At 43.0% G+C, this 20,104-nt stretch overlaps 1 protein-coding gene across 1 annotated transcript; it reads right to left on the bottom strand.

Moving 5' to 3' along the window:
• Nucleotides 1-161: 161 nt before the first annotated feature.
• On the bottom strand, nucleotides 162-19,448 carry RTRAF (RNA transcription, translation and transport factor). The gene is made up of 8 exons (XM_058807366.1): nucleotides 19,246-19,448; nucleotides 16,660-16,784; nucleotides 13,016-13,115; nucleotides 9,130-9,216; nucleotides 8,173-8,261; nucleotides 4,583-4,651; nucleotides 1,972-2,020; nucleotides 162-480 (listed from the first exon to the last, which is right to left on the bottom strand). The coding sequence occupies exons 1-8, from the start codon at nucleotides 19,304-19,306 to the stop codon at nucleotides 326-328; spliced, it is 735 nt and encodes a 244-aa protein (XP_058663349.1). The 5' UTR covers nucleotides 19,307-19,448; the 3' UTR covers nucleotides 162-325.
• Nucleotides 19,449-20,104: the final 656 nt, after the last annotated feature.

Genomic DNA, 20,104 nt, shown 5'->3' on the forward strand with positions numbered 1-20,104 from the left:
CCAGGAGCAAGCTGTTCCTAGGGCAGGACCTCAGGAAAAGAAGATTTTATGTAACATTCCCCTCCACACAAAGCCAAACACAATGAAAAAGAGACACACACACACGAAAAAAAGTCCTATTTGCCAACTCAGAGCTCACCAGAACAATCTGTTTCCCTCGATTTCATTTATTTCAAGAAAAAAATCTGGTAATTCATCAGAAGTCAGAATTCAACTTCCTATTTTCTTTCCCAAACAGGCAAATTAATCCCGTTCCAAGCTGCATGCCAGAGCGGAGCTGTCCCTAATTGCACTAACACACGGGGGGCTGGAAGCTCTTCTCCCTTCATCTGCCCACTTTGCCCAGTCTGTGGTCAGTCTTGGGGTCAGCAATGATGGCCTGCACGGCCACGATGGCTTCGTTGATCTTGGTCTGCAGCTCGCGGAGCTCCTCGATGTGCAGCAGGCGCAGGATCTGCGCAGCCTCGTTGATAACGGCGTCTGGGGAGGGCACACAGAGGAAATGCAGTTATCCACAATTTTATTCAGCTTTTTATGCATCATTTTCAGCTCACAGGAGGGATTTAAGGGAGTTTTAGGGGCCTGCATGGTGTTGCTGCTGGTGGTTTCCAGGGTGGAAGCAGGGAACAATTTTCTGTGCTGCTGGAGAGGGATGGGGTGGCCTCCAAAGCTTCCCCACCGTCCTGCAGCCCAGGGGCAGGGAATGAGGGAATCATAAAACTAAAGGTTTTTAATACAAAAAACCCAAAAATCAAACCAAACCAAAAACAAACAAACAAAGAAAAAACCCACACCAAAAAAAACCCCCCAAAACCCCAAAAAAACACAAATAAACCTCACCCAAACAAACAAAAAACTGCAAAAAAACGAACCAAACCAAACCAAAAAATCCCCCAAACAAACAAAACAAAAAACAAACAAAAAAAACCCACCAAAAAAACCACCAACCCCCCCCAAAAACCTTCCATAAACACAAAAAAGTTTAATTCACAACCCCTAAAAAACTTAAATTAATATGAAAATAAAATATACAAACAAATTAAAAAATCATAAATGTATACTTCTATAATTAGAAACAAAAATATACATTAAAGAAATAAAAAGATATCCTAATAAAATAATAAAAACTTAAATAATAAAACAGAAATATAATTATATAAAATAAGAATCTAAATATTATAATGAAATTTATAATATAAAAATATAATTATATAAAATAAATTGAAAATTCAATTATTAAAATTGCATAATAAATTTGTAATATATATATTATATAATATTTATAATTTAATATAATATATTATAATAAATTTAAAATGCAATGTATAATACAATATATACATATAATAACAACTTATTAATTATATACATTCACATTACAATAAAATTAATAAAAATAATAAATTAAAAACACAAAAGGCTGAAAGCACCTTAAGGATCATCTCATTCCAACCTCCCTCTCCAAGGCTGGTGTGAAACGTTCCAAGCAGTGATTTAAGTAATGTGGAGCACAAGTGAATCCTGTCGAGTCCCAGGTCACCTGGCTGGCTGTTCCTTATCAATAATCCCACAGGTTTTTCAATAACCCATCAGGTTTATCAATAACCCATCAGGTTTATCAATAACCCATCAGGTGCTGCCAAGCTGAGGTGCCTGGGTGGGATTTTAGGAAAGAGGAGGCAGCTGCAGTGCATGGAGCAGCACAGCTGTCCTCTGCTGGTAGCAGCAGGATTTACCAACAGCAGGATGCATTCAAAGCTGTTATTTCAACAGATTCCAAACAGACTGGATTGAGGCTTTGCTGTTCCAAACCCAAAATGCTCAGGGATGCTCATAAATAACCAGCTGGGAGGGAGGAATTCTTTCCACCGCAGGGTTTTTTACTGCCCACATCAGCTCTGGATCTGACAGTAATAACTCTGTCAAAGGCAAATATTCCCATTTAAAAGTCACATTAGGGGCAGTGCTCACCTCCCGTGTCAAATCCAAGAATGTGCTTTTCCAGAGCAACAGGCAGACCCTGGAAAAGGAAAAAAAAAGTGTTAAAAATGTCATTTAAATGTCAGTAGATCAAATCAACTACTACAGCAGGTATTGGGGAAAAAATATGGGTTTTGCTTAGACAAAAATGTGTGAAAAGTTTGAAAAGTGTGAAAAGTTGATTAAACAACTCCCTTTGTGTCCTGAAACACCAAACCCTGAGCGTTATTACAGAAAAATCTTGCTGCTTAAGAATCCCTCAGTGGATACACAGTGCCTGCATTCAATCCTTAAAAGGCCAACAGCAGGACTGGGAGCCATCACCCAACCCTGCAGCTCCCCAGGAAAACAAAACTGAGCTTTCTTAGAAACTCCTGCCTTTCAACAGCTGCCAGCCTTGCAGCAGGGGCTGACTGCAAAGAGCTGCAGAAATTCTCTGTAATCAACTTTTGCTGAGCTCACAACATCCCCACAAGCATCTGCTCAAGTGTTAAGTTTAGGAATGAAGGGAAATATTCCATTTTCTGAACATTTTATCTATTAAAACACTCCAAGGCAGAATTTATTAGTGGTGATTTCTGAGCATTGCTGTGTTTCCTTTGTGCAGCTGCAGAGGAGTGGTCACACTAAATCTTTACTCAGGGAGCTTCAACATGCACTTAAAATTAGATTTAAACATTCCAAATGCCAGAATTTGCTTTTATCACCCTCAGCAAGTTTGTTTTTTTTTCAACATTTGCCAAAAGCCTTGCATTTTGCACAACAAAAACATCAGAGTTCAATACCATTAATTTCTGCAGGGATGGGGCTGTAAAGCTTTTAGACAGTGAAAATTTCCTTTAAAGGCTTTTATACACATGGAAAAAAAAAAGAATCTGAGCTGATCAAAACACAAATTAAACACAAACTGGTGGCTGCAACTCATCTGCAAAAAGTGGGGTTTTTCCATGGCCTTTATAGTAAAATCCATGTTTTACTGCAATCTTAAAAATCCATCTCCACTGTTAAAATTGGTGATCAAAATGCCACTAAAGCCACTTCAGAAAGATTCCAGAAATATCAGACTTCCTACAAGGATTTTTTTTTAAGAATTGAGGTTTGTGCTTAAGGTTCCTGCCAGCCTGGGGGGTACTGAGGAAAAATTGTCATTTTTTGTCTTTTTTTTCTCTCACAGTTCTTTGTGGATAAATTCCCCAAGGTTCCTCCAGTGTCACCTGCTAGCAGGGAATTCTTTACTCTCCCTTCTTCCCACACTTTGGAGTCTGATCCTTTTTAGGGAACTCCCTTTGGAATCCCCTCAGCCCATCCTACAACAAGCTCATGATCCTTCAAACAGGGAATGAACTAAAAAAAGAGCAACTTTTACATCAGGAACTGCACACACAACTTCACTTCCAGCCTCATTCCCTACAAATCTGATTTATGAATGCTGCACAAAAATGTGGCCATTTACAAATCAGTCAAAACCTGAAGAATAAATCTAATTTTACTTTTTTTTTTTTTTTTTAAGATATTGATGGTCCCTCCTTGCACAGATTTTCGTGCTTCTCACCACTCCCTTTTCTCCACACCCCTTGGAATGTGGCATTCCTAAGGAAAAAACACTCCCAGGTTATCTCCCAGGCAGAGACCTCTCAGCCCTGCTGATGCTTTGGAGATCTATCAAAAATGAACAATTCCCTGAGATAAAAAAAAAAAAAGAAAATCCCATTTTGATTCCAGCTGTGCAGCTATGAAAACAACAACTAAAAGCTGCTTTTTATTAACATTACAGAACCTTAAAATGAAGACAGCAGGCTCAGCTGTTTTCCTATTTTCCTGCTCTTTGAACAGTTTTATGGATTTGCAGGTCCAAAGCTTTGATTAATGAATAAAGAAATAAATAAATCATGGATTGTTGTGAGCAGCTGCCAACAAAAATGAAAGAATTTGGGTTCTTTGAGCAGATGCAGCTGCTTTAGCAGGGACACTCATACACCTGCAGGGCAGGTGAGGCTGCCTTTCCCAAATTCTGGAGAGATCTGGAATGATGAGGAAACCCCAAACTAAAAACCCACAGTCATCCCCTGGAACATCTTCCCAACAGCCAGCTCGTGGTTAGCAAAGAATTCTGCAAAAATCTGACTTTAAGGCCAGAAATTTCCTTCACTGCTCCTTTTTTTTTCTTGGGAAAGAGAGGAGGGAGGAGCTGGATGTCCAACATCCCATTCCTTGAACAAATATGAGGTGTCCATATGAAAAACATCACTCCAAACAAGGAAAATTTAACTTCTTTATGGTGCCTAATTCCAAGGAAAAGCCAGGCCACGCATTTCCCCTCACTCTATAGGACAATCAGGATAATCCTGTGGAAAATAACTCAGGGAAGAGCTTTTCCATGATTTCTCACACAGGTGTGTTTGTATTGACATGGAACAAACCCAGCTTTGTGTCCTGCCCTCCACAATCCCCTGATCTGCTGGAACCAGCATGGTTGGGATACATGAAGCTGCCACCATCCTCCTAAATGAAGTGTTGGAACAGAAATGGTTTTGACTGAGGGGGACAGAGCTTTATCTTCATTAATTAGCATGGATAATTAAATCTGGCCATGGGTACAAACCTCCTTGGACTGGCTGGCTTTGGCTATGGCATCCTGTGTCAGGCGCTCCTGAACCAGAATCCGAATTGCCTGGGAAAAACATGGAAAGGGAACAGGAATTAATTCATGTCCTGAGGCATTTCTCAGTAATTCCAAGGGAAAAAGAGCCACAATTATAACCTCAAACCGAGGTTTTTTTTAAAATATTTTTTCCAGCCCTTAAACCTTTCCGTTTCGGAATAATCGTGGCATGTAGGATCTCACCCAGGTGACAGAACCAGAAGTGACAAGGACATTGATTTCACACCATTAATTCCTGCCCTTCCTGGGACAGAAGCTGCAAAATACAAGGAACAGCCTGGAAATGTTGGGATTTTTAGCCTGGAGCAAGGGAGGCTCAAGAGGGTGACAGGAGGGGGTTCAGGATCTCCTGGCAGGGAACAGAGACAGGACAAGAGGAAATGGCCTCAAGCTGTGCCAGGGGAGGTTTAGGTTGGATATCAGGGAAAATTTCTTCCTGGGAAAGGTGGACAGGCACTGGAAAGGGTTTCACAGTGGTGATATCCCCATCCCTGAAGGGATTTCAAAGCTGTGTGCATGTGGCACTTGGGGACACGTGGCAGTGCTGGCAATGGTTGGGCTCAATGATTTAAAGGTCTTTTTCCAAGCTAAACAGTTCCATGATTCCAAAATGAGCTGATCACAGCCCCAAAGCAGCAGCACCAATCTTCTTCTCCTGAGTTCTCACATCTTTAACTCTGCAGCAATGCAGCTCCTCTGGGAAGGAAATGCTGCCTGGGGATGGAAATCCTGCCTTGGGACAAAAATATTGCCTTGGAAAGGAAATGCTGAATTGGGATGGAAATGCTGAATTGGGATGGAAATGCTGCCTTAGGAAGGAAATGCTGCCTTAGGAAGGAAATCCTGTCTTAAGAAGGAAATCCTGTCTTAGGAAGGAAATCCTGTCTTAGGAAGGAAATGCTGCATTGGGAAGGAAATCCTGTATTAGGAAGGAAATCCTGCTTGGGGAAGGAAATCCTGCCTTGGGATGGAAATCCTGCCTTGGGATGGAAATCCTGCCTTGGGAAGGAAATGTTGCCCTGGGAAGGAAACGCTGCCTTGGAAAGGAAATGTTGCCTTGAGATGAAATTCCTGCCTTGGGATGGAAAGGCTGCCTTGGGAAGGAAATGCTGAATTGGGATGGAAATGTTGAATTGGGATGGAAATGCTGAATTGGGATGGAAATGCTGAATTGGGATAGAAATCCTGTCTTAGGAAGGAAATGCTGCCTGAGGAAGAAAATGCTGCCTTGGGGTGGAAATCCTGCCTTGGAAAGGAAATGCTAAATTGGGAAGGAAATGCTGCCTGGGGAAGGAAACGCTGCCCTGGCAAGGAAATGATGAATTGGGAAGGAAATCTTGCCTTGGGATGGAAATGCTGCCTTGGGAAGGAAATCCTGCTGCCAGCATCTTTTGGAGGTAGTGAACCTCCTCCCACATGCAAAACAACCTAGAGCAAGGCTTCCCAGGCAGGCTAGGAAAAGACTGAGAGCAGAAAGGAATCAATTTTTGAGAGCAGAAAGGAATCAATTTTTGAGAGCAGAAAGGAATCAATTTTTGAGAGCAGAAAGGAATCAATTTTAGCCTTGGGAACAAGAGCAGCCTTGACTTTGACAACCCTGGTGCTCATCTGTTTTCCCTGGCTCCAGCACATGGGGTGAAATCTTATCAGAGCTATCAGTTACTGATACCTCCAGCTCCAAATGCCTCCAAAAATAACTGCAGGGACACCATGCAGGCAGATTTCCACAGGAAAGGAGAACTGGCTCTGTCAAACACATTGCTCAGACTCTCCCTGATGAGCAGCCAAAAGTGACAGAAGCAGCTCTGTGTTTCTCCCCCAGGATTTCTCCCAGTTTTGGTCATGATTAAAGTTGAACTGATACCAGAAAGTTGTCACTTAAATACTTCTAGCAATCTGTCACTGAAGGAAGTGGCCTGGACAAAGGAATGGTTGGATGGGGAGTTTCATTCCAGCAGTGAAACCAGACCTTTGTGGAAGAGAATTCCAAGTGCTTTTGGCATTAGGAAATATCCAACTGTGTCCCACAGATGCTTTCTGATCCACTTGCCAGGTTTAAATGGGATCTAAATCTCTGCCCAGATGTCTGTGCTGTGCCTGCACCCTCTGGCTCTCCCTAAAATCCACTCCTGAGTGTGCAAGCCTGGACAGGGATCAGAAATTCCCTGCAAACCTGCTTATGGTGGGAGAGAATTTAAGATTTTGACACCTTCTAATATCATCATCTCAACCCCAAAAGCAGCTTTGCATTGCTCCTGGAATGGGGATTTTTCACTGCAGGATTCCACTCTTGCTGGAATTAAAAGCAAGAAAATTCAGGCTGGTTTTGCCCAAATCTGTCTGAAAAAAAAGATGTGGAAATACAAATACATTTATGCAGAATGATACAAATACATTTATGCAGAATTATACACCCAGTAAAGTTTGCTTTACTTCGTGTATAATTCTACATAAATTTATTTAAGCAGAATTATAAATTCTCTAAAGTTTCTTTCAAAGAAGATCTGAAGGAATTTTGATAAGAGCTGAGCTCATTCAAGCTGCAAATCCTCAATATCACCACACTCAGAGTCTCCTCTCCCTACCTGATTCCCTTTTCACTGATTTTTGGGGGGGTTTGAGTGGTTTTTGGTGGGGGGTATGAGATCTCCATGCTCCTTAAAGATTGAAGAAAAATATTTTGGGAAGGGAAAGTAGGAAACCATACTGGAGAGAAAGGGAAAAAATGGATGGAATAACTGCAGGCTGAGAATTCCTTCAAAAACCAGATTATCATTTCCAAGAGTTACAGACTAACACTAAATAAACCTCAATAGCCACAGCTTTTGGTTTCTCCAAAATAACTTTAGCAAATATCACAACTATTGCCATGAACAGAACTTTATGAGTTTTCTTTTAAAGTTAAATGCTTTTCTTTTTATTCCAAACCAAACAAAGTTTATTCCCATAGTATGACATGATCAAGTAGGAACTTGGGATTTTATACTCTCATCAATAATGTATTGTTTATTTTAACCCCAAATCTATAAAGTTCCACCAGAAAATCAGAAAATTTCTTAAAGACATAAAAAAGATGGTTTAGAAAATTAATCAGCTTATTTAGTGCACTTAAAAGCACTAATTAATTACAAAATTTAAATTAAATAATGAAAAGGAGTAAACAGTTCATAGGACCAAAGGAAAACGGAAATTTTTAACAGTGGCTTCTCCCTTGGATGTTGTTTTAAAACATCTTTGGCATCATTAACTTTTAAATTTTCAACTTTCTCTGATTTTTAGCACTGAACAGAATTTTCTCCTTTGAGGATGTTCCTTAAAGAACTCAGCTAAAATTGTTGACCAGGATAATTCTCCCTGAATTTCCATGAAATGTCTTCTTATCCACTTGAAAAGACACAGAAATGGTTTTTTTTTTCCTATCTTTGCCTAAAAATTCATATTTATCAGTAACTGCACCTCAAGCTATGAACACACACCAGGCACTGGGGAAAAGAAGGAAAAAATAGAGGTGGAAAAAGTGTGAAACTCACCTTGAGCATCACCAAGTAATCATCATGTCTCTGGATCTGAAGCAGATTAGCCAAAGCCATCACTCCAGCCTTGAAATCAGGATTATTCACTGGAAAAAAGAAGGATTATTGGAAAAAAATAAGGATTATCATTAAAAAATTATGATAATTTATTTTGGTTTCACTGATTCCAGCAGGCAGAAATGTCTCCCTCACTCCATGACATTGGATTGCTCTTCAGGATGGACAAGGGCAATTCCTCAACACCCCTGAAGTGTTCAAAAAACAAGAATGTGGCACTGGGGACATTATTTAGTGCTGAATGTGGCAGTGCTGGGTTCATTGTTGGGCTCTGTGATCTTAGAGGGCTTTTCCAACCTTAACTCCATAATTCCAAGCAGTGAGGAAACAATTTGGCTGCAGAGGAATTAGCACTGGGCTGCACAGCCAGGAAAAGTGTTTGAAAATATAAATGACAGGCAGGTATTGTCTGCTGTACATTATTTGTACATTTTTATTGTTTTGTATCTTTTTATCCTTGCTGCTGGTGAGGGCAGGATCAATCCCTGCCTTTTTGGAGATGGAGGAATGGAAGAATATTGGAAGATTTAGGATTGATTTTAGCAGCTCTTTCCCACCACTTCCATTTATTGTGACTGTGCCTAGCAGGGAAAAAAGAAATTGAAATTATGATGACAGAACAGCTGGGGAAGAAAAAGCCAACATGAAATCCCTGACAGCATGGAAGTAACCAGCCTGCCACCATGTTTCCTTGGATATTTTTACTTTTCAAGGCATCCTGCTACTTCTCCCTCACTTAAAATAAATAATTATGATTTACAGAGCAGAGCTGTTCATGTAAATGTTCAGATCTGCATTCCTAAAGCTTTAAAAAAAATCTACAACATAGGAGTAACCATCTGAGGAATACCCAGGCCGTGGAGCACATCCCCACCCAGGAGCTTGTGGCACACTCACCATCCAGGTTAATCAGGGGCTCTGCATTTTTTGCTGTGTTGTCTGCATTTTTAGCACCATCAGGGGTGGAATCCTTGTATTTATCAGCTGCAAAATGAGGAGGCAAACACAAAAATCATCAGCATTAATGGCAAAAAGAAATAACTCCAAGTTTAGCGAGGAGCTGTGGTGTTACTGATGGATTTTTGGGGTTTGGTTGTTGCTTGTGGGATTATAAACTGAGATTTCTGCATTTATAAACTGAGGTTTCTGGGTTTATAAACTGGGATTTTGGAGCTCCCCGTTAATGATACCAAAAGCTGCCACTCCTGTGAGCTTCTCCAGGAGCTCCCAGCCTCAGAGCCTGCTCCAGACTTTCATTTAGGGCAGGATCCTCTTCATTACAGCCTCACCCCAGAAGGCTGAACAAGTTCTGGAACCCTGGGAATTGCTGAGAATTTCAGACTTTCTGTGCTGCCAGGCTCTGACCCCCGGGAGAACACTGCACTGACCTGAGGCCCTGGAGAAGCTTCCAGAATGGAATGGCAGAACTGGGATTGTGGGTGTGGGGTTTGGATAGAAGTGTGTGATATCACAGGGTGGGAAACTCAGAGTTCAAGGGTTTAGAATATAGCAACATATAAAAACAAGATGGAGGTTTTAGGGTGAGGCTGCTCCTTCTTCTTCACCTTCTTCTCCGTGGGTTTGGGTGGTTTTGTGTAATTGGATAAAAAAGTCCCTGTTGCAGCCATGAGTGATTGGATATTGGGTTAAAAGTGAAAATAACTGAGGTGTCATTTCTTAACTGGACACCTAAATTAACTGGACACTTAAGAATTAAGTTTATCCTTAACAGGCCTTGTAGAGAGAGCTGGGGCTCCATTTTTAGTTTGTTAGAGTGAAGTGCTGCAAAACTCAGGGTTTGTGAGACTATGGCAGAGATAAGAACTAACAAACATCTGAGTCCCTACAGGAAATATCATGATGCCTTGTTCAGGCTGCCCTAGAGCAGAGGCTGGATGGAGCTCCAGAATAAAGCAGGGATTTATTCAAAGCATCTCCTCCATGGATCCACCTTGGGCAGCACAACCCAAAATGGCCACAAAAATGGACAACTGGTCACAGGTCTCTCACTTTTATAAGTTCTGCTCCATTTGCACCTTGCAGTTCATTGTCCCATTCCAGCTTTAGCCCCTGCAGTCCCACCCTGCTTGTTTTTCTCTCTCCAGCCCACGGGGTTTGTGCTCCTGGGCTGAGGTTTGGGTCATTTGTCCTTGGTGCCCAGCTGGAGCAGGAATTGTTTTGTCTCCCTGCTCTGTGCACAGAGCTCAGAACTGCACCTCATCAGAACCATCCCCTGATATGGAGCCCAGACCCTCACACTAAAGCAGCACAGAATGTGAAAAATAGAAAAGCTGAACCTGAGGCATCACTGTCCTGCAATTTAATCCTATCCCTGGCAAAAAAGAAGCAAAAATTTAGCAAAAAAGCTGCATCTCCCAGATCTGCCCTTCTAAAATCCTCTGCCTTGAGCAGGGAATCAAGAATTGGGAAATGATGTTGGTCCTGATGAGAAAATAAAACATATCCATTGTTTGTTTCACAGCCCACACTGGGGATTTCCAAGCCTTTGGAAGATGGAATCTCCTGAACTCCTCCTTTTTCACACAATCCCAAGGCATAGGCAGCTCATTTTGCCCATCCTGAGGGACTGAGGATCACAGCACAGGTATTTGTATCCCATCCCTGCAGGAATTACGGGAAATGGAAAAGCAGCACTTTGGCTGTTGTTATTTTGCCACCAGTAATTACATTTGTATTCCCACTCCCTCCATAAGGAAATGGAACTGCTGTGACTTGGGGAAGATTTAACTCCACTTTTCCAGAACTTTGTCCTAGTTCCCAAGGCTTCCACATCCACTCCTTGTTAAAAAAAAAAAAAAAAAATTTAAAAAGTGGTCTAAGAATAACTTCTCTGAATAAATTCAGTACTAAATATAATGCACTTAATATCCTTCAGAGGAAGTTCTCATCAAGGCAATCCCACAGGGAGAAATGGGGTAAATATCTACAATGGGATTGGCTCTATCCAGAAATAAGGAAAGGGAAGGGAAGGGAAGGGAAGGGAAGGGAAGGGAAGGGAAGGGAAGGGAAGGGAAGGGAAGGGAAGGGAAGGGAAGGGAAGGGAAGGGAAGGGAAGGGAAGGGAAGGGAAGGGAAGGAAAGGAAAGGAAAGGAAAGGAAAGGAAAGGAAAGGAAAGGAAAGGAAAGGAAAGGAAAGGAAAGGAAAGGAAAGGAAAGGAAAGGAAAGGAAAGGAAAGGAAAGGAAAGGAAAGGAAAGGAAAGGAAAGGAAAGGGGAAAGATGCAATTATGCTGCTCCAATCCCATGGGAGCTGAAAAGAAACAGTTCCTCTCAGCAGGGGGTGCAAACACACACACAAAATTGTGTTTTATTCTTTTAAAGAAGTGAAATATCCTTTTGACACTGTCTGATTTTGATGAAAATTGAAACCATGCAGGGGAAGGTGTCCCTGCCTGTGGAACCTGGCGTGTGCAAGGGCACTGTGACATCACAGCACATTTGGTGGCACTGTGGGGGTGACAACTCCCGTCCCCAAGGTGCAGAGCTGCAGGTGCCACCCAGGGATGGCCTGAGCAGGACCCCAGAGGGATGCCCAGCCTGGAGGAGCTCCTGCTGGTGGCCTTTGGGTTCAGCTGTTTCTACCCCAGCAGCACCTCCCGCTCGTGCCCACCCTCCTGGGCCACCCTGGTGTGGGATGTGCCCCAGCTGGAGAAGGGCACTGCCCCCAAGGGCACCACCATGGCAGAGGTGCTTTGCTGGAGCATCCCAGCCCTGTGCCTGCTGCTCCTGCTGCTTTTCCTCAGCAGGACCTACTGGAGGAAGGTGAGGGAGGGCTGGTGCCACAGGCCAGGAGCCCATGGGGACAAGGAAGGGACTTCCCAGAATGTGCCCAGCCCCTGTGGAGAAAACCAGGACAGGCTCAACATTCCTGGGGACTGGAATGAGGTGGGGTTTAAGGAACCTTCCAAGCCACAGCATTCCATGATTCCCACACAAGCTGCTCCCTGGGACAGCCCTGAGGTGCCTCTGTCCCTGTCCCTTCCAGAGATGTGGCAGGAAGCCTGGATGCTCCTGCAAGACCTCCAAGCTGCTCTCCAAGCTGAAGGAAGATCCTGACTTGCTAAAGCTCTACCTGAAGCACCTGCAGAGGTGCAGGACATCCTTTGTGGAAGTGTTCCAGGTATGGCTGGATGGGGCTGGGAGCAACCTGGCCTGCCTGGAAATGGCCCTGCCCAGGGGGGGTTAGACTGGAAGGTCTTTACAGCTTCCTTTCAATCCAAATCTCTCTGTGATTCTCCAGAAAAACCAGCAGGAATATGCAGGAGGGCTTCGAGGAGGAGGAGAAGACACACTTGGCTGTTTGCCCGTGAATTCCCAGCTGTAGCAAGGATCCCAGGAAAGCTGGGCAGTGGATGGAGCTGTCCCAAAGCACAGGGACAGCACAGCTTTGCAATAAAGGTTTCAGGTGAAATTGTCTCCAAGGTAAATGGAACATGGAATGGATGCAAGGAACACAGGGAGTGACCTCACAGGGAATGCTGCAAAGTTCCTCCAAACCAAAGTTCCTCCAAATCAAAGGGAAGGAATTCCTGGCTGAGACAGAATTCCCAGAGAAGCTGTGGCTGCTCCTGGATCTCTGGAAGTGCCCAAGGCCAGGCTGGATGGGGTTTGGAGCAGCCTGGGGTAGTAGAAGGTGTCCCTGCCCATGGATCCTTGAGGTCCCTTCCAACCCAAACCATGTGAATTTCACACAGGATTGTGTGAAATGAATCAGAATCCCCCACTCCCCATCCATTTTGAGATATCAAATAGATTTCCTCATACCATTATCTCCATACTCCAGCCTCACAGCCAAGCCAAGCAGCCAATCCACAGTTTCCTGTCGTTCCTGTATTTTGAAGGGACAGTTCACATCTTTCATGTACTGGGCAGCAAAAAAAAAGAGAAAAAACTGGATTTTAGTGGATGAATCAGTTGGGAGCACAGAACTGTTGTCACTTTCCCACAGGCCTCACAGAAAATATTAATTAACAAGAGGTGTCACTGTGAAATTCCTGCTGTGGCATCTGATCCGTGTTGGAGTGTCCCAAAGCACCCCCAGCTCAAGTCTGACACCTGAGAATGGAATTTTATTTTTAATGAATGTTTTTTATTGCCAGACTGTACCAAAATGCCCTTGCTTAGCTCTCTGCTCATGTCACAGAGCACATGGAACAAGGGAAGGGGGAACAAGTTGGAACAAAGCTTTCCCACCTGGAATGAAACCACCTAAGGCTTCCCCACACCAGAGCATTCCCTGCAGCAGCAGAAGTAAAATTTTCCTTTTTTGGGGATTTTGTACAACAAGAGAGGACAAAACCAGGCTGAGGTTCTGTCCCAGACCACGAGACCCAAAAACCAGGACATGGTGACATCCTGTCATGTCCCTTTGCTGCAGGGACAGGAGTGCCACACAACTGGGAAAAGGAATTTCTGCTTTCCAGGGGCTGGAAAACAGGAATTCCTTGGGAATTATGGAGAGGACATTGTCACCAAGCCAGGAAAGGCACCACAAGCCTGGAATTCCAGATATTCCCATTTCACCTCCAAGATATTGGAATAATTCACTGAGCAAAGCAAGAGTTTCCAGGAGGGGAAAAAAATTGGGATGGATGGGCATTGGGAATTACAGAGCAGGGAAATGGGAGCAAGAGGAAAAGCTCAAGAGCTTTGGGGGGCTGCAAATGCTCAGGAGCACAGAGATCACCCAGAGTCCATTTGGATGCAGAAAATCCATCTGGAACCAGAAAAATCCATCTGGAACCAGAAAATCCATCACATTTCCAGCTGAGGAAATCCAGAAAAAAAAACCTCCATCTGGGTCTAGACAAAAAAATCCATCTGGGTCCAGACAAAAAAAATCCATCTGGAACCAGAAAAAAAAATCCATCTGGGTCTAGAAAATCCATCTGGAACGAGAAAAAAATCCATCTGGGTCCAGAAATCTACCTGGATGCACAAAAATCCACCTGGGTCCAGAAAAATCCACCTGGAACCAGAAAAATCCATGTGGAACCAGAAAATCCATCACATTTCCCGCTCAGGAAATCCAGAAAAAAAAATCCATCTGGGTCTAGACAAAAAAATCCATCTGGAACCAGGGAAAAAAAAATCCATCTGGGTCTAGAAAATCCATCTGGAACCAGAAAAAATCCATCTGGGTCCAGAAAAATATTCCATCTAGAACCAGAAAAGAAATCCATCTGGGTCCAGAAATGTACCTGGATGCACAAAAATCCATCTGGGTCCAGAAAAATCCAACTGGGTCCAGAACAAAAACCAACTGGGTCCAGAAAAATCCACCTGGAACCAGAAAAATCCATGTGGAACCAGAAAATCCATCACATTTCCAGCTCAGGAAATCCAGAAAAAAAATTCCATCTGGGTCTAGACAAAAAAATCCATCTGGAACCAGAAAAAAAAAAATCCATCTGGGTCTAGAAAATCCATCTGGAACCAGAAAAAATCCATCTGGGTCCAAAAAAAAATTCCATCTAGAACCAGAAAAGAAATCCATCTGGGTCCAGAAATGTACCTGGATGCACAAAAATCCATCTGGGTCCAGAAAAATCCAACTGGGTCCAGAACAAAAACCAACTGGGTCCAGAAAAATCCACCTGGAACCAGAAAAATCCATGTGGAACCAGAAAATCCATCACATTTCCAGCTCAGGAAATCCAGAAAAAAAAATCCATCTGGGTCTAGACAAAAAAATCCATCTGGAACCAGGGGAAAAAAAATCCATCTGGGTCTAGAAAATCCATCTGGGTCCAGAAAAAAAATTCCATCTAGAACCAGAAAAGAAATCCATCTGGGTCCAGAAATCTACCTGGATGCAGAAAAATCCAACTGGGTCCAGAAAAAAGATCCACCTGGGTCCAGAAAAATCCATGTGGAACCAGAAAAATCCATGTGGAACCAGAAAATCCATCACATTTCCAGCTCAGGAAATCCAGAAAAAAAATTCCATCTGGGTCTAGACAAAAAAATCCATCTGGAACCAAAAAAAAAAAAAAAAATCCATCTGGGTCTAGAAAATCCATCTGGAATGAGAAAAAAATCCATCTGGGTCCAGAAATCTACCTGGATGCACAAAAATCCATCTGGGTCTAGAAAAATCCAACTGGGTCCAGAAAAAAAAAAATCCACCTGGAACCAGAAAAATCCACCTGGAACCAGAAAATCCATCACATTTCCAGCTCAGGAAATCCAGAAAAAAAAAAAAAATCCATCTGGGTCTAGACAAAAAATCCATCTGGAACCAGGGGGAAAAAAAAATTCATCTGGGTCTAGAAAATCCATCTGGAACCAGAAAAAATCCATCTGGGTCCAGAAAAAAATTCCATCTAGAACCAGAAAAGAAATCCATCTGGGTCCAGAAATCTACCTGGATGCAGAAAAATCCAACTGGGTCCAGAAAAAAGATCCACCTGGGTCCAGAAAAATCCATGTGGAACCAGAAAAATCCATGTGGAACCAGAAAATCCATCACATTTCCAGCTCAGGAAATCCAGAAAAAAAAATTCCATCTGGGTCTAGACAAAATAATCCATCTGGAACCAGAAAAAAAAAAAATCCATCTGGGTCCAGAAATCTACCTGGATGCACAAAAATCCATCTGGGTCTAGAAAAATCCAACTGGGTCCAGAAAAAAAAAATCCACCTGGAACCAGAAAAATCCACCTGGAACCAGAAAATCCATCACATTTCCAGCTCAGGAAATCCAGAAAAAAAAAAAAAATCCATCTGGGTCTAGACAAAAAATCCATCTGGAACCAGGGGGAAAAAAAAATTCATCTGGGTCTAGAAAATCCATCTGGAACCAGAAAAAATCCATCTGGGTCCAGAAAAAAATTCCATCTAGAACTAGAAAAGAAATCCATCTGGGTCCAGAAATCTACCTGGATGCAGAAAAATCCACCTGGGTCCAGAAAAATCCATCTGGGTCCAGAAAAAAGATCCACCTAGGTCCAGCAAAATCCATCTGGAACCAGAAAAATCCATCTGGAACCAGAAAAATCTACCAGGAATGGCAGGAGGTGCAGGGATGAGCTTCCCCCACATGCTGGCAAGGCCTGCAGGAGCCTCATCCACCTCCTTTTGGGACAAAAGGAGCATTAATGCAGAAAAAATTTGTTTATTTGCAGTCTTGCTTCTGCTTCAAGAGCTGAATCAAATCAGGCAAAAAAAAAAGAAAAAAAAAGACAAAAACCAGTTTGGGATGGACACTCCACCTATTAAACAAACAAAGCTGAGGGAAAACTATGCACAAAATTCCCCCATTGTCATAAACTCCCCCAGTTTGGCTCCAATAATACATTTAAATTCCTAGAAATGTAACAGGACAAATATTCAGTTATTTATTTGTGCTGCACAGCCACAGCAGCTGTGAAATATCATGGACAGCAATGTCTGGAGCAAGGAAATACCTTCTCAAAGGACTTGGGCCAGTCCTCACTGTGGATGTTCCTCAGATTCCCTCGGTCCTCGATCTTGTAGTGTCGGATTTTCTGGTCCTCCAGCCAGACAATGAAATTCCTGAACTCTGTTTCATCTGTGGGGAGGAGCAAACAGAGCAGGAATTCAAAAATATCTCAAGTTTTCATCTGATTCATACAAATCTTGATGCCTCTGAGCACTTTTCCCATTAAAAACAACACACATATACAAACATATAGAAAACCCACTAAAGAGGTATTTAGTGGGTGACAAATATATATATTTAGTTAATATATATTTACTAGTTAATATATATTTATAATAAATATTTACTTATGTAGTTAATATATAATTCAGTCAGCATATATTTATATATTTAAAATATATATTAATTTATATATTTAGTTAGTATATATTTATTTTAGCTAGTATGTATTTATATGTCTATAATATATATTTATTTATATATTCAGTTGGTATATATTTATTTTAGTCAGTATATATGTATATATTGAGAATATATATTAATCTATACATTTAGCAGGTATATATTTATTTTAGTTAGTATATATTTATATACTTAGTATATATTTATTTAGTCAGTATATGTTTATATATTTAGAAAATATATTTATTTATGTGTTTAGTTAGTACATATTTTAGTTAGTATATATTTATACATTTATAATATATATTTACTTACATATTTTGCTAGTATGTTTATTTTTGTTAGTATAGATTTCTATATCTATAATATATATTTATTTATATATTTAGTATATATTTATTTTTGTTAGTATATTTATTATATATGTTACTATACACTTTTATTTATGCATTTAGTTAGTACATATTTATATATAATAAATTGTTATTCATAAATTATAGGAATGATATATAAATAATACATAATTATATATTCTATATTTTATATAATGTACAAAATTATAGAATTTATGTAAATTATTACTTGTATATTTATTTATCTGTATATTTAGTTGGTATATATTTATTTTAGTTAGTATATACTTATATATCTATAATATATATTTACAATTTAGTTAGTGTATATTTATTTCAGTTAGTATATATTTAAATATTTCTTATCTATGTCTTTATATATATATTTAAATATATATTATATATTTATTTTAGTTAGCATGTATTTATAAATATGTATTAGTGGGTTATAAATATACATATTTATATATAAAACCCCACTGTATATAATATATATAAAACCCCACTTAAATTGTGCATTCTCTGATCAAAAATCAACCCTGAGTGTTTCTCATTTTTCAGCTGACTGTCCTCATTAAAGGCATCAGCCAGCAGATTCTTTTTATTGGGAATATAATTATAACTTATGGAGCACAGAGGGAAAGGTGAAAAAACAGCAGAGAATTTGAGTTTCTAACTCTGTTTTCAGCACACACACACGACACATGCAGCACTAATCCCCAGCTCCTCTCAAAAAACAGCATAAATATCATGGCTGCACATTTTTCCATTCACTGCTGACTCCTCTTGACCCCAAATCCCGATTTTTGGGGGCTGGAATCCCACACTTCCCAGGCTGTGGCACACAGGGATGTCCAGGCTGGGTGACACGGGAGGTGACAGCTCTGCGGTGTCACCGCTGCCCAAAGCCCAGCTGGGCCGTGCTGGCTCTGGGTGAGCTTCAGCCATGGAATGGCTGGGGGGGAAGGGACCTCTTCCATCCCATCCCAATGCCAGCCCATCCCATGGATCCCATTCCAAACCAAATCCCATCGATCCCATCCCATCAACCGCATCCCATGGATCCCATCCCATGGATCCCATCCCATCAACCGCATCCCATGGATCCCATCCCATGGATCCCATCCCATGGATCCCATCCCATCAACCGCATCCCATGGATCCCATCCCATCAACCGCATCCCATGGATCCCATCCAATCCCATCCCATGGATCCCATCCCATCCCATCTCATGGATCCCATCCCAATCCCATCCCATGGATCCCACCCCATCCCATCCCATGGATCCCATCCCATCCCATCTCATGGATCCCATCCCATCCCATCCCATGGATCCCATCCCATCAACCACATCCCATGGATCCCACCCCATCCCATCCCATGGATCCCATCCCATCTCATGGATCCCATCCCATCAACCACATCCCATGGATCCCATCCCATCCCATCTCATGGATCCCATCCCAATCCCAATCCCATCTCATGGATCCCATCCCATCAACCGCATCCCATCCCATCCCATCTCATCCCATCACGATCTCATCCCATCCCAATCCCAATCCCATTCCATGGATCCCATCCCACGGATCCCATCCCAATCCCCTCCCATCCCATCTCATGGATCCCATCCCAATCCCAATCTTGTCCTGTCCCAGTCCCATCCCATCCTATCCCATCCCATCCTATCTTATCCCATGGATGCCATCCCAATGCCATCCCATGAATCCCATGCATCCCATCCCTTCTCATCCCATCCCAATCCCGTCCCATCCCATCCCATGGATCCCATCCCAATCCCCGTCCAGCCTCCCCCGGTTCCCCGCAGCCCCCTCACCCCTGCAGTTGAAGCCGGCGGGGTTGTGATAGTCGAGCGCCGAGAGCTTGCGGCGGAACATGGTCCCGGTCACGGAGCCGGAGCCGGCCCCGATCCCGATCCCGATCCCGACCCGGATCCCGGATCCCGATCCCGGTGCCGGCGCCGCCTCCCCCGCTCAGGCCGCGCCGACGGCACCGCACGGACCGGAAGGAGGAGAACGCCCGCCCCCTGCTCCGCGTTCTGCTCGCTCATTGGTCAGCGCGCTGAGCGGCGGTCATCTCCACCAATCAAAGAGCGGAATGGGCTGCCGGGAGGGGAAGTGGATGCTCTGCCTAGGGTATGGACGCGGCGGCGGAGGGGGCGGGGCCTGTTTGGCGTGTAACGGGCGGGGTCAGTGTGAAGGGGCGGAGTCAGCGAGAGGGCGGGGTCCGCGAGAGGGGCGGGGTCTGTGTGGGGCGGGGTCTGTATGGGGGCGGGGCTTTGGCGCGGTGTCCGCCCAGTGGGGAAGTGGGGCGTGCGCTGCGCTGTACTGGGAGCTGTGTTGGGGGTACTGGGAGTACTGAGCTGTACTGGGAGCGCTGGGAGCTGTACTGGGAGAGCTAGGAGCTGTATTGTGGAGGTACTGGGAGCACTGAGATGCACTTGGAACACTGGGAGCTGTACTGGAAGTACTGGGAGCCGGCGTATAGCTGGGAGCTATACTGGGGGCTACTGGGAGCGCTGGGAGCTGTACTGGAATGTCTGAGAGCTGTTCCGGGAATACTGGGAGCACTGATCTGTACTGGGAGCTCTGGGAGCTGTATTGGCAGCACTGGCAGCTGTACTGGGAGTAGTGGAAGTGCTTTCCTGGGAGCACTGAGCTATGCTGGGAGCTCTG

The sequence above is a fragment of the Ammospiza caudacuta genome, chromosome 6, assembly GCF_027887145.1.
Source record: "Ammospiza caudacuta isolate bAmmCau1 chromosome 6, bAmmCau1.pri, whole genome shotgun sequence".
Classification (NCBI taxonomy): domain Eukaryota; kingdom Metazoa; phylum Chordata; class Aves; order Passeriformes; family Passerellidae; genus Ammospiza; species Ammospiza caudacuta.

Bases quoted from the DNA above. Each gene is read 5' to 3' on its own strand.
- RTRAF (XM_058807366.1), bottom strand. From the start codon at position 19,306: ATGTTCCGCCGCAAGCTCTCGGCGCTCGACTATCACAACCCCGCCGGC. The intron at 9,217-13,015 runs GTATGAGGAAAT...CTCATTTTGCAG, and splicing joins GCTGGAGTATGGAGATAATG to CTGATAAATACAAGGATTCC. The intron at 2,021-4,582 runs GTTTGTACCCAT...TTCCTTTTCCAG, and splicing joins AAGCCAGCCAGTCCAAGGAG to GGTCTGCCTGTTGCTCTGGA.